Genomic DNA, 23,322 nt, shown 5'->3' with positions numbered 1-23,322 from the left:
TATGGGGGTCTTTTTTTTTTTTCCTCACAAAATACAATCAATAAGCAGCAATATGAGTTCCAAAACCCTAAGCTCAAGCACTGTGCTGAACTATCAGGCACCAGCCAGAGATGGTGGGAACTCCTGGGGACATGAGAAAGCATCTTTGGACTCAGCCAGGTGCAGAGAAAAGTTATTGCCATCATCAGGAGGATGGAGAGCCTGTCTTATAAAGATGACAGAAGTTAGAATTTATTTAATCAAGGGAAATGGAAACTCTCTGGACATACACTTAGGTAAATTAGCAAGGAGGAAAAAATAAGATCCTTAAGTTAAAGAGCAACACCAATGAGCAGTGTCCCTTAGGAAACTGTCCTCAGTGCTGTTACATGAAAGAGGCCCCATTTTTTTGGGAATCCCAGAATGTTTAGGCTGGAAGGGATCTTGAGTCCCATCCAGTGCCACCCCTGCCATGGGCAGGGACACCTTCCACTGTCCCAGGCTGCTCCAAGCCCCAAAGTCCAACCTGGCCTTGGGCACTGCCAGGGATCCAGGGGCAGCCCCAGCTGCTCTGGGCACCCTGTGCCAGGGCCTGCCCACCCTGCCAGGGAACAATTCCTTTCCAATATCCCACCCAAATCTCCCCTTTCCCAGTGGGAAGCCATTCCCTGAGTCCTGTCCCTCCATCCCTTGTCCCCAGTCCCTCTCCAGCTCTCTTGGAGCCCCTTTAGGCCCTGGAAAGGCTCTGAGCTCTCCCTGGATCCTTCTCTTCTCCAGGTGAACACCCCCAGCTCTCCCAGCCTGGCTCCAGAGCAGAGGGGCTCAGGATTCACTCTACTTCTCTCAATTTTTTTCTCCGGTATTTTGTTTAAATGATCCTCAAAAGAAATTATTTCAGCACTAAGACTGCTTTATTCAACCCCAAAAAAACTGCAGGCCCAGAGGTGACTTAGGAAGGAAATATTTCCACAAGACTTTAAACCCAAAAAGCAGAAAGGTGCCCCATGTCAATGTACGGGCCTTGGTAGAACTCTTTTAGCCATTATTTTACCTCTTCCAATTTTACACTGCAGTTTATTACCAGAATGTATTACCAGAACATGCCTCTGTTCCAATTTTCTCAACAAAAAAACAAGTTGTCCTTGAAATTCCTGGGCATAATGGAGTAGTTTTTGAAGTCAAATCACGATAAATCAAACACACTTTAAAAAGGAAAAGCATTCCATAAATGAGCTTCCCTCCCTACAGTTTTCATGATGCATTTTATGTTTAGGCAGCAATGCTGGTAAATGGGATCCTGAGGCAGCAGTGCCCCTGCCCCAAACTCCTTACAGGAAAGGCAAATAGAACTTACTAAATAAAACAACCAGCTCTGAAGGCTTTCCTAAGACCTTGCAGCAAATCATTTCTGTTCCTGTTGTTAACTTCACTGTTTTTCCTAACAGTGCTTCTGCTGGACCTTTCTTTAATCAAGAGAAGGGGATAAACAAAGGGCCTCTCTCCTTGGGAGCAAAGTGAGAACCTCTTTAGCAAACTCTCCATGTAACAATGTCAAGGCTCAGCTCTATTTGGTTTCTGCTGGCTAATTTTCATTATTTTAATTTCTAATTATTTTTAATGAGATGGCTCAGAGGAAACCCTCAATCACTGTCCTAGGTGAGACACTCAGCAAGGTCAAACAGCCTGAGCACAGACAAACACAACAACTTGAATAATCAGGTATTTTCCCAGCAGACACCTCCTGGATCATCTTCCTTTCACCTTTGAAACCCCTTCAAATCCCCTTCCCCTCCAGCATTTCTAATCCCTGGAGGACTCCTCTCTGTTTAAAGCTAAAAACACAGGAAATCATCTATAGAAATTAAAACAGTGATTAATGAACCAGCTAATAACAAACTCCAAGTGTGGGGAACCAACAGGCAACACCCAGAGCTCTGCAGACACCTGAGAGGAGAGAGTCTCCAGTGGGAGGTGGAAAAAACTGGATGGTCTTGGAGGTCCCTTCCAACCCAGAGCACCCTGTGACCCTGGTCACACAAGCTGAGGTTTGCCTGACAGCCAAATGTCCCCTCCAACCACCCCTGCCCCACAAACTATGGGGGTTTGCACTTTCCAGCAGCTCCCTTTCTCCTCCTGAGCTCTCCTCTTCATTCCCACCATCCCAAAGGCCATCTGCATCCTCACAGCCCCTCTGCCACCTCCAAAGGCACCAGTTCCTCCAGAAAGGGCTTTCACAGGATTTTCCACACTGGTCTTCTGCTCCCAGTCACTGGAGGGACTCTCAGACTCACAGGATGGTTTGGGCTGGAAAGAACCTTTGGGATCCTCCAGTTCCAACCCCTGCCATGGGCAGGGACACCCTCCTCTAAGAACAAGTTAAGGAGCACCTGGAGACACCTGAACTCCTACACCTCTCTCTGTGTGTGGAGGTTAGCAGGCTCCAGCAGCTTTTACAAATCTCTCCTCAGAAACTTTTGTGAGAAGCCCCACACTCCCATTTCTGAGAGGCCACATGCTCACCCTCACAGGGACAGCTGAACCTCACACACACTGAGACTGACAATGCAGGCATCAAGGCAGAGGAATCACAGCCATCCAGAATTGCAAACACAATCACTTGGAAACCCCAAACAACCACTCATACTCCCTATACCTCTAAATTCCAGCTCAGTAAAACATTTGAATGAGGTGGGAGCAGTGTCAGGAAAGGGTTATTCTGGTCTTTGTGTCACATGGCTTCAAAGTTTATAAAGAAAAACAGCTTGGCCCACAAAGCCCTAAAAATGTAAGTGACTTCAAGCACGGAAAGTCTCCCCCAAGACTCAAGAGGGGATTTGCATTTGCATTAACAGAGCACATCTGTGAGAAAAAAGTTCCCTCACCTAGTCCTACCCCTCCAAAGACAGAAGAAGTTTCACCTTGACACAAAACATAAGTGAGGAGCTCTTCAGAGAGAACAGCACAATCATCATCTGGAAAACAAACAGCCAACCTGAACCTTCCTGGGGAAAACAAACAGCCAGCCTGAACCTTCCTGGGACTCGATTCTGGGAAGTAACTGCAATCTCCTCCTGAGCACTCCTGAAATAAAACTAGGGGGGAAAAAAAAATCCTCTTCCACATGCTAATCACCAACTCTTCTTCCAGCTGCTGCAGAAACACTCAATCATTACTCTGAGTTATTTCATTATTTGTCTTATATTCAAGTTTGCTTTTATTTAGTCAGATAAATTGTTCCATTTGTTTTTATTTAAACAGTCACAGGGATGACAATGGGCAATTTCAAACCCCTGACTCAGTTCCTAACAGATACTCAGCCCAACTGAAAAGATTTTAAATTTAAAAAAGTTCTACCCACTAACTGTCAAAGGAAATTATTTTATTTGTTGGCATAAAAAAAAAGTTCCTTTTTTATTTTTAACTGAAACAAGGATCAGACTCTAAACCTTGTCAGTAATTGTGAAAGGCTCCTCAGCACCAATCCCTTACTTCCTAGGGCTGCCCCCAAGACAGGAAAGAACAAAGTATTAACTCTAAAATCTGTCTTTTTGTTAATCTTCTCTAACACTTCCTGAATCCATGAGAGTGGGCAGCATCCAGAACATGTTGGAGCAAGCCTAATTTGAGCAATGGCTTGGTTCACATGGTACCACCACATCACAGTGCAGGAAAAAGCATCATCCAGCCATTCCCTCCCAACCTTCTATTCCCTCCAATAAACCACTTTATCATCCCCAAACACTGCAGCAAACAAGAATTTATGGTGAGCTCAGGGCTCTGATCCGCTTCAGTGACTGTGTGCTGTCAATAAGACAAATGGCAAAAATGGAAAATTCTTCAAGGAGCCACTAAAGCCACTTTGTTTGATATGCATGTGAAAGAAAACACCTTGGATAGCACAACATCCAATACAGAGAAAATTTGGGAAGGAGGCAGTGACAACTTTGATACTACAAAAAGCCTGACCCAGCAAGCAAGTCCAAATTATCTCCCACAGAGGGGGAGCAGGGTTCAAAAAAAGCAGAGGGGACTTTTCTAGGACCCAGAGCAGAGCAAAAAGTCTGGATGTGTGATGTTGTTTCTTTCCCTCTGTGTTTATAAGCATTTTAATTTAGCTCTAGAGAGAATTAAACAAACCCAACTCTCAACATTCACCAGTTTTAATTTCATGGATATTCTTTTCTTCAATCACGACTCTTTCCATTGTGGAGAGGGGAAGAATAGAGCTTGTGAAACAGAGTTTGGAGAGTCAGAGATGAAGAGAGGCTGAGAAAGCTGGGGCTGTTCAGCCTGGAGAAGAAAAGGTTGTGTGGAGACCACACAGCTCCTTTCATCACCTGAAGGGATGCAGGGAGGCTGGAGAGGGACCCTGCATTGGCAACTGGAGTGACAGGACACAGGGGATGGGTTCAGACTGACACAAGGGAACTTTGGATGGATATCAGAAAGGAATTGTTCCCTGGCAGGGTGGGCAGGCCCTGGCACAGGGTGCCCAGAGCAGCTGGGGCTGCCCCTGGATCCCTGGCAGTGCCCAATGCCAGGCTGGACAAGGCTTGGAGCAGCCTGGGACAGTGGAAGGTGTCCCTGCCCATGGCAGGGGCTGGAATTCTGAATCTTTAATGTCACTTCCAACCCAAATCTTCTCCAATTTTCAAGTATTTAAAAGCTTTTCTCCCCATTTCCTCTACATGATTAAGCCCATCAAACCCTTAGAGAAGTCTTGGAAATACAAAGTGAGAACCACCAAGCCTCATCCTCAAGCCTGAGTCACCACTAATACTGTGGCCATTTTAAATAAGGAATTAAGCCAATAATGAGGAAACAGACGATTTCTGCCTGACCACCAGCTGGAAATTAAATAAGGAATTTAAATTTTAAATAAGGAATTTTAAATAAGGAATTAAGTCAATAATGAGGAAACAGACACTTGATTTCTGCCTGACCACCAGCTGGAAATTAGGAGTTTGTGTGTGCGGCACACAGAAGATCCAGGATGGAACGAGGCCAGAACTAAAGGCCACTGATTCACTAAAACACTGCCAGCACAACGAATGCCACAAGGGCAGTTGTGCCCCTGAGGTGGCTGGTGATGGGACAAGCTGCTCAGAGAGCCCAATTCAAGCAATCTCCATCTTTCACAACCCCAGCCTGGGGTCTTTTATGGATTGAAACCCCCAGCAAAGCTCCTGGGAGCTGGCGATGCCTAGGAAAACAAGAGCAGCTTTTCCAACCTGGAGAGGCCAGGAGTGAATTCTTGCAGGTTGATTTAAAGCACCTCACATTTCTCTCTGCCTGAACAGGTATTTCTGTTCCCAGCTGCACTTGATTCTCCAAAATGCCCCAGCTGCTCCTGAAGGAAGCAGTGCTTTGTCCTTACCTCCACTTCCATTCAGCAGGGAACACTCAGGGGGGAAAAACACAGCCATGAAAGAGTCTCTAAAACTCCATTTACAAAGGGAGGGTCTTCATAAAGAGCCACAGAGAGCCATACATTTAAACTGGGTAACCAAGCAACCCCAGCACAGGGGAAAATGCCCTGCCTCGTTTCCTGTGTGGCCATTCAGCTCCACAGCTGGGCAGTTTCAGAGGAGCTTGGCATAACCTTTTACATTAGCTGGCTTGTGCTGCCATGGCTCTGCATTGAGAATGTAATAAGAAGGGCTTTCACGGGCTATTTTCAGCTCTTCCTGAGAGAAATCCCTAATTGGAGAGTCTGGGAAGGCACCCCAGCAAACCTGAACTTGATTCAGACCCATCTGAGATCCTACTTAAACCTCCAGAGTTTGTGTGCTCGGATCAGAGTTAAGCCCTGCTCTAATATTTGGAGCTCAGGCATTCCAAGGCTTGAGGGAAAGGTGATTTTGGGGTTGGGCTTGAACTGGACAAAAAGTGAGGCTGGGTGACAATCCAGTGCAAAATAAAAGGGCAAAAAGCAAATAAAGACCATTATGAAAAGCTCCACACAACAAAAAAAGACACACAACCTGATCAGCCAATTTATCTCATGGCTTTATTCTGCCATTCTTTTTTTTTTCTTTATTTTATTTACAGATACAGTATCTCTAAAGGGTTTGGGACCTGCAAATTGCCCTGACAGCGCTGTGCTCTGGCATTTTATTTTTACAGCTTGAGATGAATGCAGAGTCATCCCTCTTTCAAACACTGTGCTTTTAGATTGAAATAACTTCCCATTTTAAAGCAGTTTTGGAGTTGACAGGAGTCTTTAAAATCATACTTGTGCCTGAAAACACTGTAAAGCACATAAAAACATGATACTATGCCAAGCAGCAGCTAAAATTACCATTACCAAAAGTCATTTTTAAGACCATTAAAAAGCACTGGATGAGTCAAGAGAAGCTGCAATATCTTCAGAAGTGCTTTCAAAAGTTGATTAAACCTGCTTTTAACCATTCCTATGCCTCCAGCATTCAAATTTCATCTTATTTTCAATATTTGTTGAGATTGCATTCTCCCTATTATGCCTATAATGCATTTAAGACAGAGCTCTTGTAGAGGAGGATGAAAGATTTCTAATATTGGAACTTCAACTCATTCCTGGTACTAGAAGCAACTTTTAAAGTAAATTTTGACTGCTGCTGTACCAGTAATACAACTTGGGAAAAGCAGCTGGAGATAGTCCTAACATTTCACATTGTTGGAATTTCTTTAAAATCAAATAAATTGGCATTTATTAACTGAAACATGAGGTGAGCCAATAACATTCATCCTTGCCATGTTCCTAAAGGGCAAATTTGTCAGTTTGACATCTTAAACTAAATACTGAGATTGAAAATCATATTTAATAACCAGGCTTCTCATCTTGCCCTGAAGAATTTCTCCTATTTCAGTCCAGATTTTTTTATGTCTAAAACAGGCACAAAAACCCCTCGGTTTGTGTTCCACAGAACTGATGGCAATGAGGCTAGAGAAAGAAGCATTAAAAGTAATTTTTAAACTAATTTTAGAGGAAAAAGAAACCTCCATGGAATTTTGATATGTACACAGGAATATGATTCTCTGTAAAAAGAGATGCCAAATTTTAGAATATTTCATTACCACGTGAACCACTGGATGTATCAATACCATTGAATGTATTTTTGAGGCTGTAACTTCAGTGGCTTCCTTTAAAAAGCAGCACTTTATAAACTGGGGTAAGAAAGAATTACACAGACATGAAACTTCCAACTTTGGGATTTTAAGATTCTAAACCCCTCCCATCAACCTAAAAAATTAGCAACATCCACATATTATTAAAAAAAAAAATCAAATTGTCAGTGTCTGGTAGAACAATTTTGCTCCATGTATAAATATTCCAGTAATTCCACAACTTTCCCCTTGGTGCCAGCCTCCAGCAGGTAACCCAGGAAAACGGGTGCTAATTAAGCTGCCACTCCTAGGATTGTTTGTGTTCCAGAGAATTAACCACCTATTTGGGGAGATTTACATATTGTACCTATAAATAGCTCTCTCCTGACATCTCTAATGAAGGCAATGTTGATCAACGTCTTCCTGTAATTTAATCAGGACCTCGAGCAGCAGTGGCAGAAGGTGAGGACGTGGCTTTGCCATCCCAAGACATCCCCTTGTGTTAAAAGACACTCAATTCCCTCAGCTCCTCAAACTCTCCCTTAGACACTGCTAAAAATATCCAGAAAGACAGATTGCCACGAGTGCATCTTAATTAAAACAATGCCATTTTCTCCGTTTTCCCCCAAAAATACAACCCTGTTCTGGAGGAACACATCCTACAGTCATGGCGCTGCCCTGAATTATCCACCTGAAAGCAGAGAATTCTAGAATTTCTTCATTCTGTCCCTTCAGGAACAACCATCAGCACCACTGAGGACTCACCTGGATGTTTAAAGGCTGGACTTTGGTACTGTGGTTTAACTAAACAATGATTTAATTTCCACTGAACAATATCATGAGCTAAAACAGGGTGCTGTGCTTTGGAAAGGCTTATAGATTTTAGGTATCCAAAATTAGCAACCCAAAAAAGCCCCAACAGGGCCAAAATGTTGGTTTTAAGCCCATTTCCAGGCAGACATGCAGTGGCAGGAAATGACAGGGAATGAACTTTCTACTTACACTGGAGGCTTCATAAAGTTCCCTCACTTTGCACAGAGGATGGTGACACAAAGTCAGGGATGGAAAAACTGCCCAGCCAAGGACATGCAAAGTGCTGCTCTCCCAGGATGTGAGAGGAAAGCAGGCTCTAAAGTCACAGGCAGAAGGTCCTTTCTCCCCCTCAAAAAAGGTGAAGGCACCTAAGACATTGTGCAGCTCCTGAGTGGCAGCCATTGGCACGTTCCCCCATCCAGGAATAACATGGAACAAGGAGACTTCCCAAGAAGTGTCACCCTTGGAAGTGTCTGTTAATGAATTATGGTCCAGTGGGTTCAATAATTGAAGCCTGAGCTGATTTCTGGCCATCCTAGAGCCAGCCTGTGTTCAAGGAGCCTGAGTTAATTAGGAAAGCAATGAGGACTGCAGTGCTGGAGAGCTACAGAGAGTTATTTGTGGTTCTCCTGGTGAGCTGCACACTTTGGGGATCTAATTTGTTGAGTAAAAAACCAAGGTTATCTTGGCTTTATGATTAAAATTGTTCCCAGTCCACAATGTGTTACAGGAGATATGCTTTGGCTTCCTGACCCACAGTTTATCATTCCCGTTTTCAGGTAAATTCACAAAGTATCTCCAAATTTGTAAAAAAAAAAGCCCAACCCAAACCACAAAACAGCAGGAAGAAAAAAGGGGAATGCAAAGTACTTTCTTCAAATTTTATGTTAGAAAACCTTTTGGTGAAAAGCATGAAGGGGGAACTTGAACCTTTTTTTTTTTCTTAAGTGCTTATTTCATAAGCAAACCATATCCTGAGATGGAAGGACAGATCTCCAGCATTTTCTCTTACTCCTGCCACAATCTCCTTATCCTCATCTTTGGAGAGTTTAGGCCCTATTAATCCAAAACTGTCTGGAAATTGCAAAATGGTGAGAGCCTTTGATTGCCTTTGAGCCAATTTAGGATTTTTTTTAATGAATGGAAGGTTTACAGGTATCTCCTCTGTAAAGCACTGAACTGAGGGAGGAATTATGGGATGGGACAAAGGACTGTTGGACTGAGCACCTGTCATCTCACAGTGCTCCCAAGCATCCACCTGGAGAAGATTCCCAAAAAGTGATGTTAAAACCAGAGAGGCTGATTATGGAATCCCAGAATGATTTGGACTGAAAGAGACCTTCAAGCCTATCCAGGGCAGGGACACCTTCCACTGTCCCAGGCTGCTCCAAGCCCTGTCCAACCTGGCCTTGGGCACTGCCAGGGATCCAGGGGCAGCCCCAGCTGCTCTGGGCACCCTGTGCCAGGGCCTGCCCATCCTGCCAGGGAACAATTCCTGCCCAATCTCCCATCCAGTCCTATCACAGCTGCTGCTGAGTGGACTCTCCAGCCTCTAAACACCAAAAGACACCTTCCAGAAACTTTAATCGGGATGATTTTTTTTTTTTTTTTGTGGCTTATTTTTTCTTTAATAACATGGTGAAAATAAAATGTAAGCATGGTTCACCTGCTGTCTGAAACCTTTATCATCAACCAGCTGATAAATTGCAAGGAGAGAGCTGCTGGGTTTCTGCTACATTGGAAAAGACATTTCATATCCCTTGCAATATTGACTCCGGAGCCTGAAAATATTTACTTCTCCATTTTTACCTCCTTAGAAAACACTTTCAAAAATAAACACCTTACAGGACAACCTGATTACCATCAAAATCTCTCCATCTGGCTCCACTCTCAGGAGAGTTGAAGGCATGGAAAAAAATATCAATCCCTAAAAGGCATCAGTAGATTCCCCATCCCTGGAGGTGTCCCAGAAAGGGCTGTTGGTGGCACTCAGTGCTTTGGGCTGGGGACAAGGTGGGCATTGGGCACAGGGTGGACTCCCTTTTTCAACCTCAATGACTATACAAAAAGGTAGACAAAAAAAAATCATAAATTCTGCTCCTGGTGCTGGAAAGAAGCTGAACTTGCATTTTGTGTTTGTTTACCTACATCCATGAATTTTATTTTAATTTACACATGTAAATTAGCATAAAATGCAACTCAGCTCCTTGTTGCAAAGATAATCGATTAAAAAGAATAATAATAATAAATAAGGAGGATAGTTGCTGGCAGAAATTAGGATTGATCACCTCTCCTTGTAAGGATACAACTCTGCTCAGTGTTTTGGCTCCTATGGAAAATGGGAATTGCCAAAGGAATCTCAGCCTCTGCCTATCAGTGATGTTTCCAAAGACCTAAGGACACATTAAACCCTTCCCCAAGCAGCACCTGCCTGGAAAGGACAGGATTAGGAGCTGTCCTTCCTAGGTCAGCCCAAGCCAGGTGCACACCCAGAGAAGTTTTCCATCAGCAAGGATGGGCAGCAAAAATAATGTGTTTTTTCTTAGTTGTCCAAATTATAATTCATAAAAAAACCACATGAGTAATTTGGGCCCACAGGCTACACAGAGGCCACCAGCAGGAGGACAAAGTGATGCCTAAAGCTGGACTCAGTTTAATTTCTAATAGCTGGAAATAAAAGGATTCAGGGCAGCTTTCAAATCCTTCCTGTAAGGTTTTCCCCTCAGAGATAGCACAGGAAATAATCCTTCAGATGAGACAGCAATTGCATGGGTATTTCTGTAGGATTTAAAGTCTTCTTAGCATTCAGTAATGCCCAAATTCTTCCCCTCCTAATTCCCTTCAGTTTTTAAAGCCCTATTTTTTGATTTTATCTCACCTGTGGACACTGATAAAGAAGCAGCACACCTGACATGGAGCTTCTCAGCCTCGGCTCCAGCTCCAGGGTGGCTGAAATGGAGAACTTGATTAATTTTGTATTAGCCAGCTGCACAATAAATCCCAAGCCATTGATTACAAGGGAAGAACAAGCAGATAAGGTTTTTTTTTTTTTTTTTTTGCAGACCTCCAGTATTTAATTATACAAAGGTTCTATCCACAGGGTTGGTGAGAAAACAACTGAGCACAGCTCTGGGAGCTCTTTATTATTTTCTGTATGTGATTGTTCATGTTCTTTAAGTTTAAAATTAGGTGCTGTTTTTGGTTGGGGGCAAGATTCTGGTTGATGATGGGTTTAGTTCTGGATAAAGAAGACACCAGTGGTTTATCTGAAGCCATTCACAGTTTGCCTTTCCCTGGCAGTTTGTTCGTAACTATTTTAATTAGCAGACAAGAGCGGGGTCAGTGATTATGTGGAGTGAGTTTGGATATTGAGCAGTTCAATAATATTTAAAATACTCCGGCACTATCAGGCTTCTTGCACAAGCAGAGCCTCTCCTCACCTCTTAATCATCATGACCTGAGCAGAATAAAAACACCAAGCCTTGAAACCAAAGTGCTCAGCCCCTGGAGCTGGAAAAGCAGGGCCTGTGCCACTCTCCCTACCAGGTTTCTTATCTAAACAGATCAAATTGGAGATATGAGCAGCAGTTGACTGCAGCAGATGAGGCTGTGTCATCCTGATTAGCTCCATTTGATTACAACTTCTTAATTGCTCATGTGCCTGAGATCATTAAATGGAAACAGAGGGGGAAGATTCCCCCCATATTCCAGATGGGATTTTGGGAAGGAATTGTTCCCTGGGAGGGTGGGCTGCCCCTGGATCCCTGGCAGTGCCCAAGGCCAGGCTGGATGGGGCTCATTCTGTGAGTTACAGTTTCACCCTTGTCTGTTTTTTTTTTTTTTCCTTTTGTAAATAATACAAAAAATGCACTTGCACATAACTTGTATTTGAACATCCCACATATCACATCTTTTCTAACATATCCAACTGTAGGAAATTTTCACAGCCTTGAATTTATTTCCACAGCAGCCATCAATCACTCAGAGATGTTATTTTGCTGGCTTTGTTGATAGAGATTTTGTTTATAGTTCCCCCTTCACTGAAACACCATATTTGATAAGATCTGATTCTTAGGATAAACTCACAAAGTATCTCTGTCCTGGTAGGAAATCTATCCCAATTAAATGGGGCAGCAGTGAATCCTGTGGAGCACAGCACTGCAGAGTGAGAAGAGGCTTTTGTTTGATAGATGGATAAGGAGCATTAACTTTGAGTTCTCTGTATATTTTCTATTAATACAACAACAACAAAAAAAAAATCCAAAGTAAACTTAAAAAACACCCCCAAGTTTTGAAGAACCTGCTTCCTTTGTGTTTTTGTTATGTAACAGCAGAGTAACTGCTCAGAATCATGGAATAATTTGAGTGAAAAGGGACTTTTTAAAGGCTATTTTTAGTTCCACCCCCTGCCCTGAGCAGGGACACCTCCCACTGTCCCAGGCTGCTCCAAGCCCCAATGTCCAGCCTGGCCTTGGGCACTGCCAGGGATCCAGGGGCAGCCCCAGCTGCTCTGGGCACCCTGTGCCAGGGCCTGCCCACCCTCCCAGGGAACAATTCCTCCCAAATATCCCACCCATCCCTGCCCTCATCCATTTAAAGCCATTCTCCTTTGTCCTGTCACTCTACATCCTCATGAAAAGTCCCTCTCCACAAAATTTTGTTTTATATTTAGCACAAAACCCTTCAAATTGTCAAAAAGTCTCAAAGAACACTGCCCAGATTTGTGCAGCTAGTTTTGCAATAACAAAATACTAAAGGAAAAATTGAAGGCTTTAAAAAAAAAAAAAACCTAAAGAAACAAAACAGAAGTTTTTGACTAGTGGATGTGAAGCTTCACCTTTAAACAAAACAGCAGCACACTGAGCTTTATAGTAGTTCAGGTGGCAAGATCCCAATCATTTTATCAAACAAAAAGTCTGAGGAATCAAGAAATTTTTGCAAAGAGTAAAATCTCTTAACAGCAGTAAAATAAAACAATAGTAAAATCCATTGGTTTTTTATGTTAGAAGATGGGAAAATAGAATTTCAACACCAGAATCTTTCATCCAGCACCATTATGTGGAACAAAAAAACTACTCCATTCTGTTTCCTTTGAATTTTTTTCCTGTAAGTTTTTTCAAAATTTCCTCTGATTTTGCAGTAATCAATTTTTGTGCTGTGTTATTTGGAATTGAATCCAAAGCCCAGCCACTGCTCAAGAAACACAATTAGGCTGCAGTGGCCAACTGGTCATAGAGAAAAGTGACACCAGGCAACACCAGAAACCTTGGTTTGAGTTAAGACCAGCTGGGAGAGCAAATTAAATGTTTAAATGAGGGAGCCCAAGATATTTAACACTCTGTGTTCCCCTCTGGGACCAAACAATTCCATTCAAACAGCTCTGCTTAGAAATAAGGTGGGAAAATATCCCATGGCAGGCTTGCCCAGCAGGTCAAATTATTAACTCCTGTCAAAAGGGACAAATAAATAAAATATCATGTTGCATCAATATTGCTGGCAAAATCAGCAGCTTATAAATCAGAGGCTAAAATGAAGATTTTCTGGTACAGAGCCAAAAAATGTCTGACATGCCAGGGGCTGCCCAGGGAGCTTTGGAGTGCCCATCCCTGGAGGTGCCCAAGGAAGGGCTGGAGGTGGCACTCAGAGCCCTGGGCTGGTGACAAAGTGGAATCCAGCCCAGGTTTAGAGGTCCTTTCCAGCCTAATTCTGGGATTCTATGGTCTCCTGCTCTGAACATTTAAAGATGCCCAAGAATTGGCACTGCCTTGAACTTTAATCCCATTAAAATGTTCCTGAAATGAGAAGAGATCATGGAACACCATTAAATCCACAAAAAAGGAACTGAAACAATATTGAAGGCAAACACAAACTCACACCACAACCCCTTCCTGTGCAAATCAGCTTTCCAGGATAATTCAGACTAGAACTAAACCTTCAATTGCAGAGAAATCCCATTTCTCTCTAATCCAATTGAAAACCACATTTTCTCTCCTTGCTTCCTTCCCCACCTCCTTGGCCCTTCCCATTGCAGTCATGTTGAACAATGTGCAGCAGGATAATTTGGCATTATTTAAACATTTGATTTCTGCCTACATATATCAGCTGTTCATCTCCCTGCCAATTTAAAACTCGCCATGCCTCAATACACTGTCTAATAAATACTGCAAAGCACAGAGGGTTATTATTCCTTGCTATATTCTCCAACCTAATCCAAAGGTTGTCTTTTCAGCATGTTAAAAAAAAAGGGGGGGGGGGGAAGAAAAAGGAAAACTATTGTATACCACCAGAGATTCTCCAGAAGAAAGGGCTTGGCTGGGAGTGATCACACCTGGGCATTCAAATATTACACCAATGTCTGTGGAAAAGGTGTGGGGGAGAGAGTTTGGTTGGGTTTTGGGTTCAAATACCCAGATATTTCCTCACCATGGGCATTCCATGTAATATCCCAGAGTTTCCATGAGCTTCATTGAGAAAAAGCCCTGTCTGTGTTTAAGGGCAGACAGCAGCTGAGCAGGAATGATGCCCTAATGTGAAAATGATCACTGCAAAATGAACACCTTCAGGTGAGCTGGGAGAGCTCAGCTCTCATGGTCACTGCCCAGCCACAGGAGGTGGCTCCCAGAGCACACAACAGCAGAGCTCATGGAACCCCCAAAGCTGGAAAAGTCCTCCAAGATCTCTGAGCCCAACCTGGATGCCCACCTTGTGCCCAGCCCAGAGCACTGAGTGCCACCTCCAGCCCTTCCTGGGACACCTGCAGGGATGGGCACTGCAAAGCTCCCTGGGCAGCCCCTGCCAAGGCCTGAGCACCCTTTCCATGCAGAAATTCCTGCTGCTGTCCAAGCTGAGCCTCCCCTGGCCCAGCCTGAGCCCCTTTCCCCTTGTCCTGTCCCTGTTCCCTGGCAGCACAGCCCGACCCCCCCTGGCTGTCCCCTCCTGGCAGGGAGTTGTGCAGAGCCACAAGGTCCCCCCTGAGCCTCCTTTGCTCCAGGCTCAGCCCCTTTCCCAGCTCCCTCAGCCCCTCCTGGGGCTCCAGCCCCTTCCCCAGCTCCCTTCCCTGCCCTGGACACGCTCCAGCACCTCCAGGGCTCTCTGGACACAGATCCTGCTGGCCTGGGCAGGAACTCAGCCCCTGCAGAAGTCCAGACTTCCAAGAGGCTCTGGAAAATCCATATCCCTATTTAAAGCATTCTGAAGCAAGACTACATCATCACCATCAACAAGGATTTTGAGCACTGGAAGTGATTCAGAACACACAAACCTTGTGCCCTGAGGGATACAGTCCTGAGTCTGTTCTTATTATGTGAAAATCAAATTCTACAAGAAAAAGTTTTGATCAAGCTGAAGTTCCTATGCCTTGTTTTAAACAGCTGCTTCTCATAAAAAACAGAAAACAAGAATAAACCACAGTAAGAGGGTTTCTGTAATTTCTATCACAGTTTTCTGTCCACATGTGACAGTCTCATATAAGGATTCAGAAAATAATTCTAAGTGGAAGAGACAAGGAGAAATGAGAAGGAGGTTTGGAAAGTAACATGACAGGGGCAGCAGGTAAAGAAGGGATTCCTGACCTTCCATGTCACCAAGAGACAGGAATTCTGTGCTTCCAGATTGTTGCTACAAATACAATACTGCCAATAACAAATAAAATTGAACAGGCAACATAAATTACTGTTGGAGTATGAGATAAAAGACATGACACTGAGGCAGATTTTAAATCCTGACAGTTGCAGTGTCTTGCTTAGTTCTTTGAAAGTCAAATGAGTTAAATTATTGCCCCTCAAAGAGAATTTCAAATCCTGATTTCCTCCAAAGTGAAAATGTTTACATTTTAGGACTTCCTAGTAAAGTAACAGATGCCATTTATATGAGGTGCCTTAGTACTAAAATCTAGTGGCCTGACTAAACTGCAAATGTATTTCTGCTGAAGAGAAAGCCAGAAAGGAAAGGTCCTGGCTTTCCAAGTCTCCATGCCTCTTGGAACAGACACAAAATGTTATCAGAGTGCAGAATAAACCAGAAAGTTCATGACTGAGGAGCTGCAGTGGCTCTGCTCACACACAGGGCTGTAAACCAACATATGAGAGCACACACACAGTGGCTGATGATCTTTAGGAGTTCAGCCCTAAAAACACCACTGGAGTTAGAGCTGCAAGTCCCAAAGTGTGAGTGACTCTTCTGGAGGGGACACAAGGTGTTCCAGGGCACTTATTGGGGGGGGGGGGGGGGTTCTGCTTTTCCTGCATCAGGAGTTCCCCTCCCAGGTGTGAGCAGCCCCTTGAGGAACCCAGCCCCAGGACAAGAACCAGCCCCCAGGACAAGAACCAGCCCCCAGGACAAGAACCAGCCCCCAGGACCCAGCCCAGTTCTCACAGCCTCCCCTCACCAAGGGATGGCTCAGGACAGTTAAAGGAACCAAAGAGCATTGATGTTGGATAGCCTGAAATCCAAACCATCCAACACATGGACAGGAGAACCACAGGACCCCAGGGTGGCTGAGGCTGCAGGAGCTGAGCGGGCACCTGGTGTCCCCTCCCTGCTGGAGCAGGGCCATGGCAGAGCCCAGGGCACAGCACTGTGTGCACCCAGCTGTGCCCCAGCCCCAGGGAGGAGAGCCCCCAGGCTCTGTGGGCAATCTGCTCAGGCTGGGCACTGCCCAGGGAAGAAGTTGTGCCTCCTGGGCAGGGCAATGGCTGGGCTCAGGCCCTGCCCGTGGCTCTGGTGCCATGGCTGGGCCCCGGAGCAGAGCCTGGGCCCTGCTCTGCCCCTCCTGCCCCCAGGGACAGCCAGGCCTGAGGGCCCCTCTCAGCTGGGGCTCCTCTCCAGGCTGGGCAGCCCCAGCTCCCTCAGCCTTCCCTGGGCCCCCAGCTGCTCCAGGCCCTTCCCAGCTCCAGCAGCAGAAAAAAACTTGGGAGTCCAGTGCCTGGAAGAGGCTCATTCCCTAGCAGAGCCCACAGTCTGGGGCCTCCAAGGCTGCTGGGATCTGGGATTTCCTCCTTCTCCAGAAGCAGCTTCCTGCCTCATCCCTCCTAGCACAGCCACAGGGAGATCCCAGGATATTCAGTCCCTTTTACCAGGGCTAAAACCTGTACATTAATGAGTTGAACCTCGTTTCAGTGCCCCTATTTTGTGAATAACTCACTTCTCACCACAGGGAAATTCATCTTCTGCCGCCTCACAGTGCTGCTGGTGGTACTCAAAGACACTTTGAAGAACTAAACCCTTCAGAGGAACTTAATGGCTCCACTACACCTCCCCAACATCAAGAAAATCTCTTTTCCCTGTAGGAACAACGGCACAGCTCCCAACCAAAAGCACCAAGTGCCCATAAAACACACAAATGGCTCCTGTTCACAAGAACAAACACGTTCCCTCAGGCAAGAACCTGGTGGCATTTCTCTCCTCTCCCTCCATCTGTACAGTGCAGGGCTCAGGGAATGATCAATGAGCTCCAGGTACTCAAATATGCATTTCCCCAGTTAATTTCCTGCCCAATAGTAATAGATCAAGATCTGAAACTATTTTTTTTCTAAAATAGCCTCTTAAGGTGATTTGTAAGGCCCCTCCATGATTCAATTTTTATAGCAGATGATTGTTAGACTGAATAAAGACATTAACTAATAGAGGGGGCCTTGAAAAACAGGTGAAGGGGTTTGGGGCTGAACAGTCCTGGTGGCAAAAGTGAACAGTTTTTCACAGAAAAAACAAACTTACTTAAAAAGTCACCCCCACTCAGGGAAGTGGCAAAGACCATTTGAATGCTTTTTGTTACTTTCTGATTAAAAAATACCCATCTGCTGAACACTTTGGAAAGGAAATCCATCTTTGGATAAGCAAATCTTCTGATTAGCCTCAGTTTTATTTTGTGAAATTTTGTTTCAGAATGAAACAAAACCACTGAGCCAGCAGTGAGATCCATATCCCACAGTGCAGGTGTCCATGGCTCATCTCTTGTTCCACAGTCAAGCAGAAAGGAAGGAAAAGGAAGGAAATGAGTCTGAAACCAGAAGATTGGAGGAACTACAGTGATAAGTCCAAACAGAGTTAAAAAACCAACATTAAATAATCAAGAGAGCATTCCTTCTTAGCCATACATGCCAAGAGAAATACATCCAGCATCCTGTTTGCATCTCCTCCGGGATAAACAAGTATTATTCCTCAAGTGAGTCAGAAGGGATGACTTCATGGAACAGCTCCAGGAGATTTCTGGAATGGAGACTCTCCTAGAAATCCTCATCCTCATCCCCAGCATTATGGTTGGACTTGCTGCTTTTCAAGGTCTTTTCCAGCTAAAATGATCCTGTGGTTCCATTGGCTCCACACCAAACGCAGGCAGAACTTGAGTATTGACATTTTTTTGGTGTGTGACAGGTCCCTGGGTCAGGGGAGTGTGGGGGACAGGTGACATCAACCCCCTCAAACACAACCCAAATTTACAAGACAACAAAAGGACCAGGATGGGCTCATCTCTGAGCAGATAAATTCAGGATTTTTGTTACTATTCTTCTTTTAAATCTATAAATCTTCAGGAGAAATATAAGGACCTTCAAGTGTTCTTTTTATTCATGTATAAAAAAAGTGCAAAACCACCTTAGGTTAAAAGCAGCCTCCCAAAAATCTTTAAAAACCCTTCAAAGATTCCATGGTATGAAACAGATCCCCACAAGTCACAGCCCCCTTACACCACTTCTGAAAACCCCAAGAAAATCCTATGCAAATTTTCTGGGTGGATCTCCACATTTGCTTTTGGTTTTTAAAAGGGACCAGAATGATTTTTGCCTTCTATTCATCTTTTAAGACTAAAGAATAAATTATTGGTGCTCCCCCAGCTCACATTTTTATTTTCATGAAAGGTATGGACTCAACATAATTAAATATGGTAATTGGCAAATAATTGCTGCTGGATTGGTTTGGTCTGGCATAAAAGGGCAGAAAGTTTTGAATTCAGCAGCCTTCTTTGCTAGCCAAAAATTGCTGCTAATTTTTTTTTCTTTGAGCCATAGACATTAGATTAGAGAGAAAAAAAAAGGAGAAATTTGATCCTGTGTTTCCACCTTCCTCCCCCCTGATTCCTTTAGCCTCAGAGTTTGCCTCTGGAAAAATAAGAGAGTTTTCAGCTGACCTAATTTCACATATTGCACAGCTACATGTGACATTTCTACTTTTACTTAAGTTAAAATATTATGAAAAAAATTCCAACCTTTGCAGTATTTCTTCTGTTTGGAAGAGAGGCAACAGCAGGAGTTGTAAAACCAGATCTCTTCCTTTCAGAAAACCAAACAAAAAATACTCACAATATTCTCCATCCACATTCAAGCCTAACATTTATTCTGGTGCACCGCAGAACAAAAGGATTACAGGATGAAAGAATTGAAATTAAACACTGAATGGGCTCATCCACAGTAAATTAGGACTGATGGCATAGCTCTGTAACAAAAGTCTTGGGGTTTTTAATAATTAGGGGGGTGGGTTTGAATGCAAAGGGACTGCAGTAGATGGGAGGTACTTGAATTTCACCAGGAGCAGATGGGATCCTGGGGAAACTTCCTACTGAAGTCTAGAAAAAAAGCAGCCTGACCAAGGCACTCCTGGATGAAGTTACTTTGGGCCATCATTAATTGCTGTGGCTGGGGAGGATTTGGTGACACAGGAGATCACGTAAAACATGTCAAACTGAGAAATTAGGAGCTAATGAAGCAAAATGCAGCAAGAGGGGCAAGAAACTGAGTCAACATCCACAGCTCCCTCCAGGAAAACAGAGGATTGGCATGCTGGCTGCAAAGAAATAGCCCATAATTCCTGCCAGAGCTGATTTTTTATTTATTTATATTTATTATTCTGCTGTTAAGAGAAATACACTGGTTAGAAATGGCAATTGCCAGAGGAACACATCTTGTCTATGTTACATTTCAGGTTACAAATTCTGCTCCTGCACATCACAACTCCTCCAGGCCCAGCCCTAAACAGAGTTTTCTATTCAGCTGTAAGAAGCATATTTCCAAGTAATTATTCCTGTAAGCATTGCCTCATTAGCTGGGTGCCATTTGCTGAGTCACCAATCCCCCACCTTGGCTTAAATCTATTTCCAACTCCTTTTTTCTCTATTACACCCCTGTGAAATTTATCCCAAGTGCTTTTAGCTCCATTTACCCTTTCCTGAACACAGTATGGGGGAGGAAATCAGTTCAGTTTGCATCAGGGTGCTGAATGTTCCCCAAGAAACAGCATTTCTGAACTGTGCCCCTGAAAAAGCAGCAAGAATTTTGGCTACAGCCAGCAAATTTATACTCATTATAACAAAATTTTACTCATTATAACAAAGCTGCCCTGTTAGAGACCAGTTCCAAGGATAAAATCAAGCATGGCTTCTGTGATAAATAAATTGGCATGTGCCAGGTTAAAAAAACCCACCCAAAAATTATGTTCAGACCCCTCCCTATGATGTAAGGGAGTTGCTGTATTTACTCAGTCACAGGACACTGCCTTTAAAGAGTGGTGGCCCTTCCCTTCCTCTAAATCACCTGGAAGAAAAAGGATTCTGAATAATCTTGGGATAAGGACACAAATGAGAAATTGTCATAGGAGTATAAAAGAAATGGAAACCTGAGGGATCCCTTTTTCCCCCTCCAGGAGATGAAATTTTTCCTGCCCTGTCTGGGCCATCTGTGTTTTTTGCACACTTCACCATCACTCAAGACTAACTAGAAATGGCTCCTCAACCAAAAATCCCCATTTTATTCTCCTCAAAGATGCTTTTTTAGAGAGATGTGATGCTGCCAGCATGAGCACAAATAAAAATCCCACTGAAAACAGATGTGTTTTTTTTTTTTCCCTCAGCCTCCCCTGAGGGCTTTCCACAGCCCCATGATCCTGCTTTGCTTCCCACCATTATTCCCACTGCTCTCCCATGTCCTCCTGTGCTGCTGGACATGCCAGAGGCCACCCTGCTGCCTCTCCTCCACCCAAACCAGCATTTTCCTCCCCAAACCACCACCAAGGTCAACCTTTACCAGCCTGATGGCCCCACTCCTCCAGTGCAATAAATGATTAAAACCCAGTTAATTGTAGCCCAGCACAGAGCAAATATGTGAAATATGAGCAGCTTGTCCACTTCAGTGTCAGGAGTGACAGTGATTATGACAGGGTGTAAAAATGGAGAAAATTAAATTAGCTTTCTTGTACATTATGGGGAGGGTTGGGCTGGGGGATGGAAGGGAATAAAAGGACATTTGGAGAGCAATTAGTAGAACAAGAAACAGAGACTTTCAACTGGATAGCACAAAACAAAGCATAATTCAAGCAGGACTGAAGGCTTGCCATGAAAGCAAAATGACTTTACTTCCTAACTGACAAAATAGAGGTTTTTAAACCAAACCCCAGATGCCAAAGTCATAAATTTGTACAATTACAGCTCTACCCACATGGAGTGCCATGGATAATGAGCAACTTCATTACAGACATTCTGAAGCCACACTTGGTTTTCACTTATCCCTCTCATTATTCCCAGGAGTATTCAGGAACAACTCTGACAGAATTTGCCCTTCAATGCTGTTAAATTGTTGAAAAGAATAAACCCTAATCAGTTATCCAGGGCTGTAATTTTTAATTACCAGAGATCACTGGCAGGACACATTTCTGCTGTCTTTTAATTAACTTCCACCAAGATGCTCTGAGGAGAAACACGAGCTACTGGTGCCATGTTTCAGGGTTCCTGAAGAATTGTTTCTCACTGTGGATTTTTTTCCCCCAAGTTTTTGGTCATTAACCATGCTCTCCATCTCCTGTTCCAGCCACAACTGCTGATTTATGAACAAAGTAAAGTTTACTGTTAAAGCTTGCACAGCGAATAAGACAAAACCAATTTTGATGCTCGAGTCCAACACTGAATAACCATAAATGAAGATTCTATCTTGCCTGCTAAATCAACAGCTTCAGGAAATGCAATCATCACTGGATGCTGCAGCCACAAAACAAAAAATACACCCAGACCCTTCTTTCTTGGAACCTCTTTTCCTACCAAACTACTTCATCAAATATTAATTTTTCTGGGGGGAAAACAATTCCAATGAAATTCCAGAGGCATCCCAGCCCTCCCAGAGCTCCACCCTTCAGCCAAACCCTTACCTTCATCATTCTGGGCCAGAGCCCATGCCAGGACAGCAGCGAGTGCCGTCCCCACTGTGAACCATTTCCAGAGACAAAGCTGCTGGACCATTTTCTGTCAAACTTCACTCAAGGCAGAGCTGGAAAAGAGGGATTTGACACATTTATTACTCAACCTGCACAAAGCTGAGCCACTGCAAAGTTTTTCACAGGGGATACGCAAACTCTAAGAGCATGGTCTTGTTTCAGTCACAAAAATAAATCAAATAAGGAAGGAGAACCCCATTAGCATTAATCAAGATGTGTGTACTCATTAACTCCACAACTGTGCATGCACAGCCCTCCAAGTCAAGAAAATGCAAAGTTCTGGCTTCTGATTTCCATAATTTCCCTGCAATGAAGTATTCATAGTATCCTTCCTACTTTCAAGCACTTTGGAGAAGGAACTGTACCAGAGAAATTGCACTGATTAAAATGAGGGTTCAGTGCAAAAGGCCAGAGGCACCCAGGACTCAAAGGCATTGCCTGGGAAAAATGGGAATGATCCCTGAGGGTGGCCTTCTTTAAGGACACAGGCTGTTGGGTTGAGTCCAGGAAAATGAGAAAAACACCACCAACATCAGACAAAAAAAACCCCACAATAAACAAATTAATATTAAAAAAAAAACCAAAATACCACAAAACAAACAACCAAAAAGCAAGCAAACAAAAAAACCCAAAACCTACAAAACAAAGAAACCCCCCCAAGAAAAATAAAAACCTAAAACAAAACCCCACAACCCTCTCTCCCTTCCCTCCCCCACCCAGGCCCCAAAAACAAACAAAAAAATCCCCCAGCAAAATCCCCAAGACAGGTCTGGCTGAACTCCAGAGTGTACCTGGAGGGCAGAACATTAGATAGTTAAAAACAGCTCTGGTTCATGGTTCCAAGAAAAAGAATTAGCACAATTCTACAGCCCAAAACTCAGTTGTTTAAAAATATTCCTTCAAATTTAAAAAGTTTGGGATAAATACAATTACAGGAACATGGAATGAAGAGAGATTTTTAACAACAATGCAAGCCAAGTTACTGTATGAAAAAATAACTGCATTTATTAAAAACCAAACAAACCTACAAAACAATTGTGTGCCAGGAGTTTGAGGAAAACCTCTGGGGTTTTTTCCACAGGAGAAGGAGAGCAAGTAGGGAAATGTAATAAACCAGACTGAGTGGCTCATATTTACTCAAGTATTTAAAGTTCCTAGGTGGTTGCTAATATAAATAAAATATATATATATATCTTGAGTTTGCTTGCAGGGCAGCTCACATGGGTGGGATCACCAGGACATCAGAGGCTTTTC

General features: G+C 43.7%; 1 protein-coding gene across 4 annotated transcripts in view; it reads right to left on the bottom strand.

Moving 5' to 3' along the window:
* Positions 1-22,101, bottom strand: part of PCDH15 (protocadherin related 15) — a 263,505-nt gene extending 241,404 nt beyond the window's left edge. For all 4 annotated transcript variants that reach the window (XM_030241129.2, XM_030241128.2, XM_050976520.1 and 1 more), the window contains exon 1: positions 22,003-22,101. In XM_030241129.2, coding sequence (XP_030096989.2) covers positions 22,003-22,093 — 91 coding nt within the window. In that variant the 5' untranslated portion in view covers positions 22,094-22,101. The remainder of the gene's footprint in view (positions 1-22,002) is intronic.
* Between the last annotated feature and the right edge of the window lie 1,221 nt (positions 22,102-23,322).

Source organism: Serinus canaria, chromosome 6 (assembly GCF_022539315.1).
Source record: "Serinus canaria isolate serCan28SL12 chromosome 6, serCan2020, whole genome shotgun sequence".
NCBI lineage: Eukaryota > Metazoa > Chordata > Aves > Passeriformes > Fringillidae > Serinus > Serinus canaria.
Note: the sequence above shows the minus strand (reverse complement) of the source record. Positions and strands in the feature narration are given on the sequence as shown.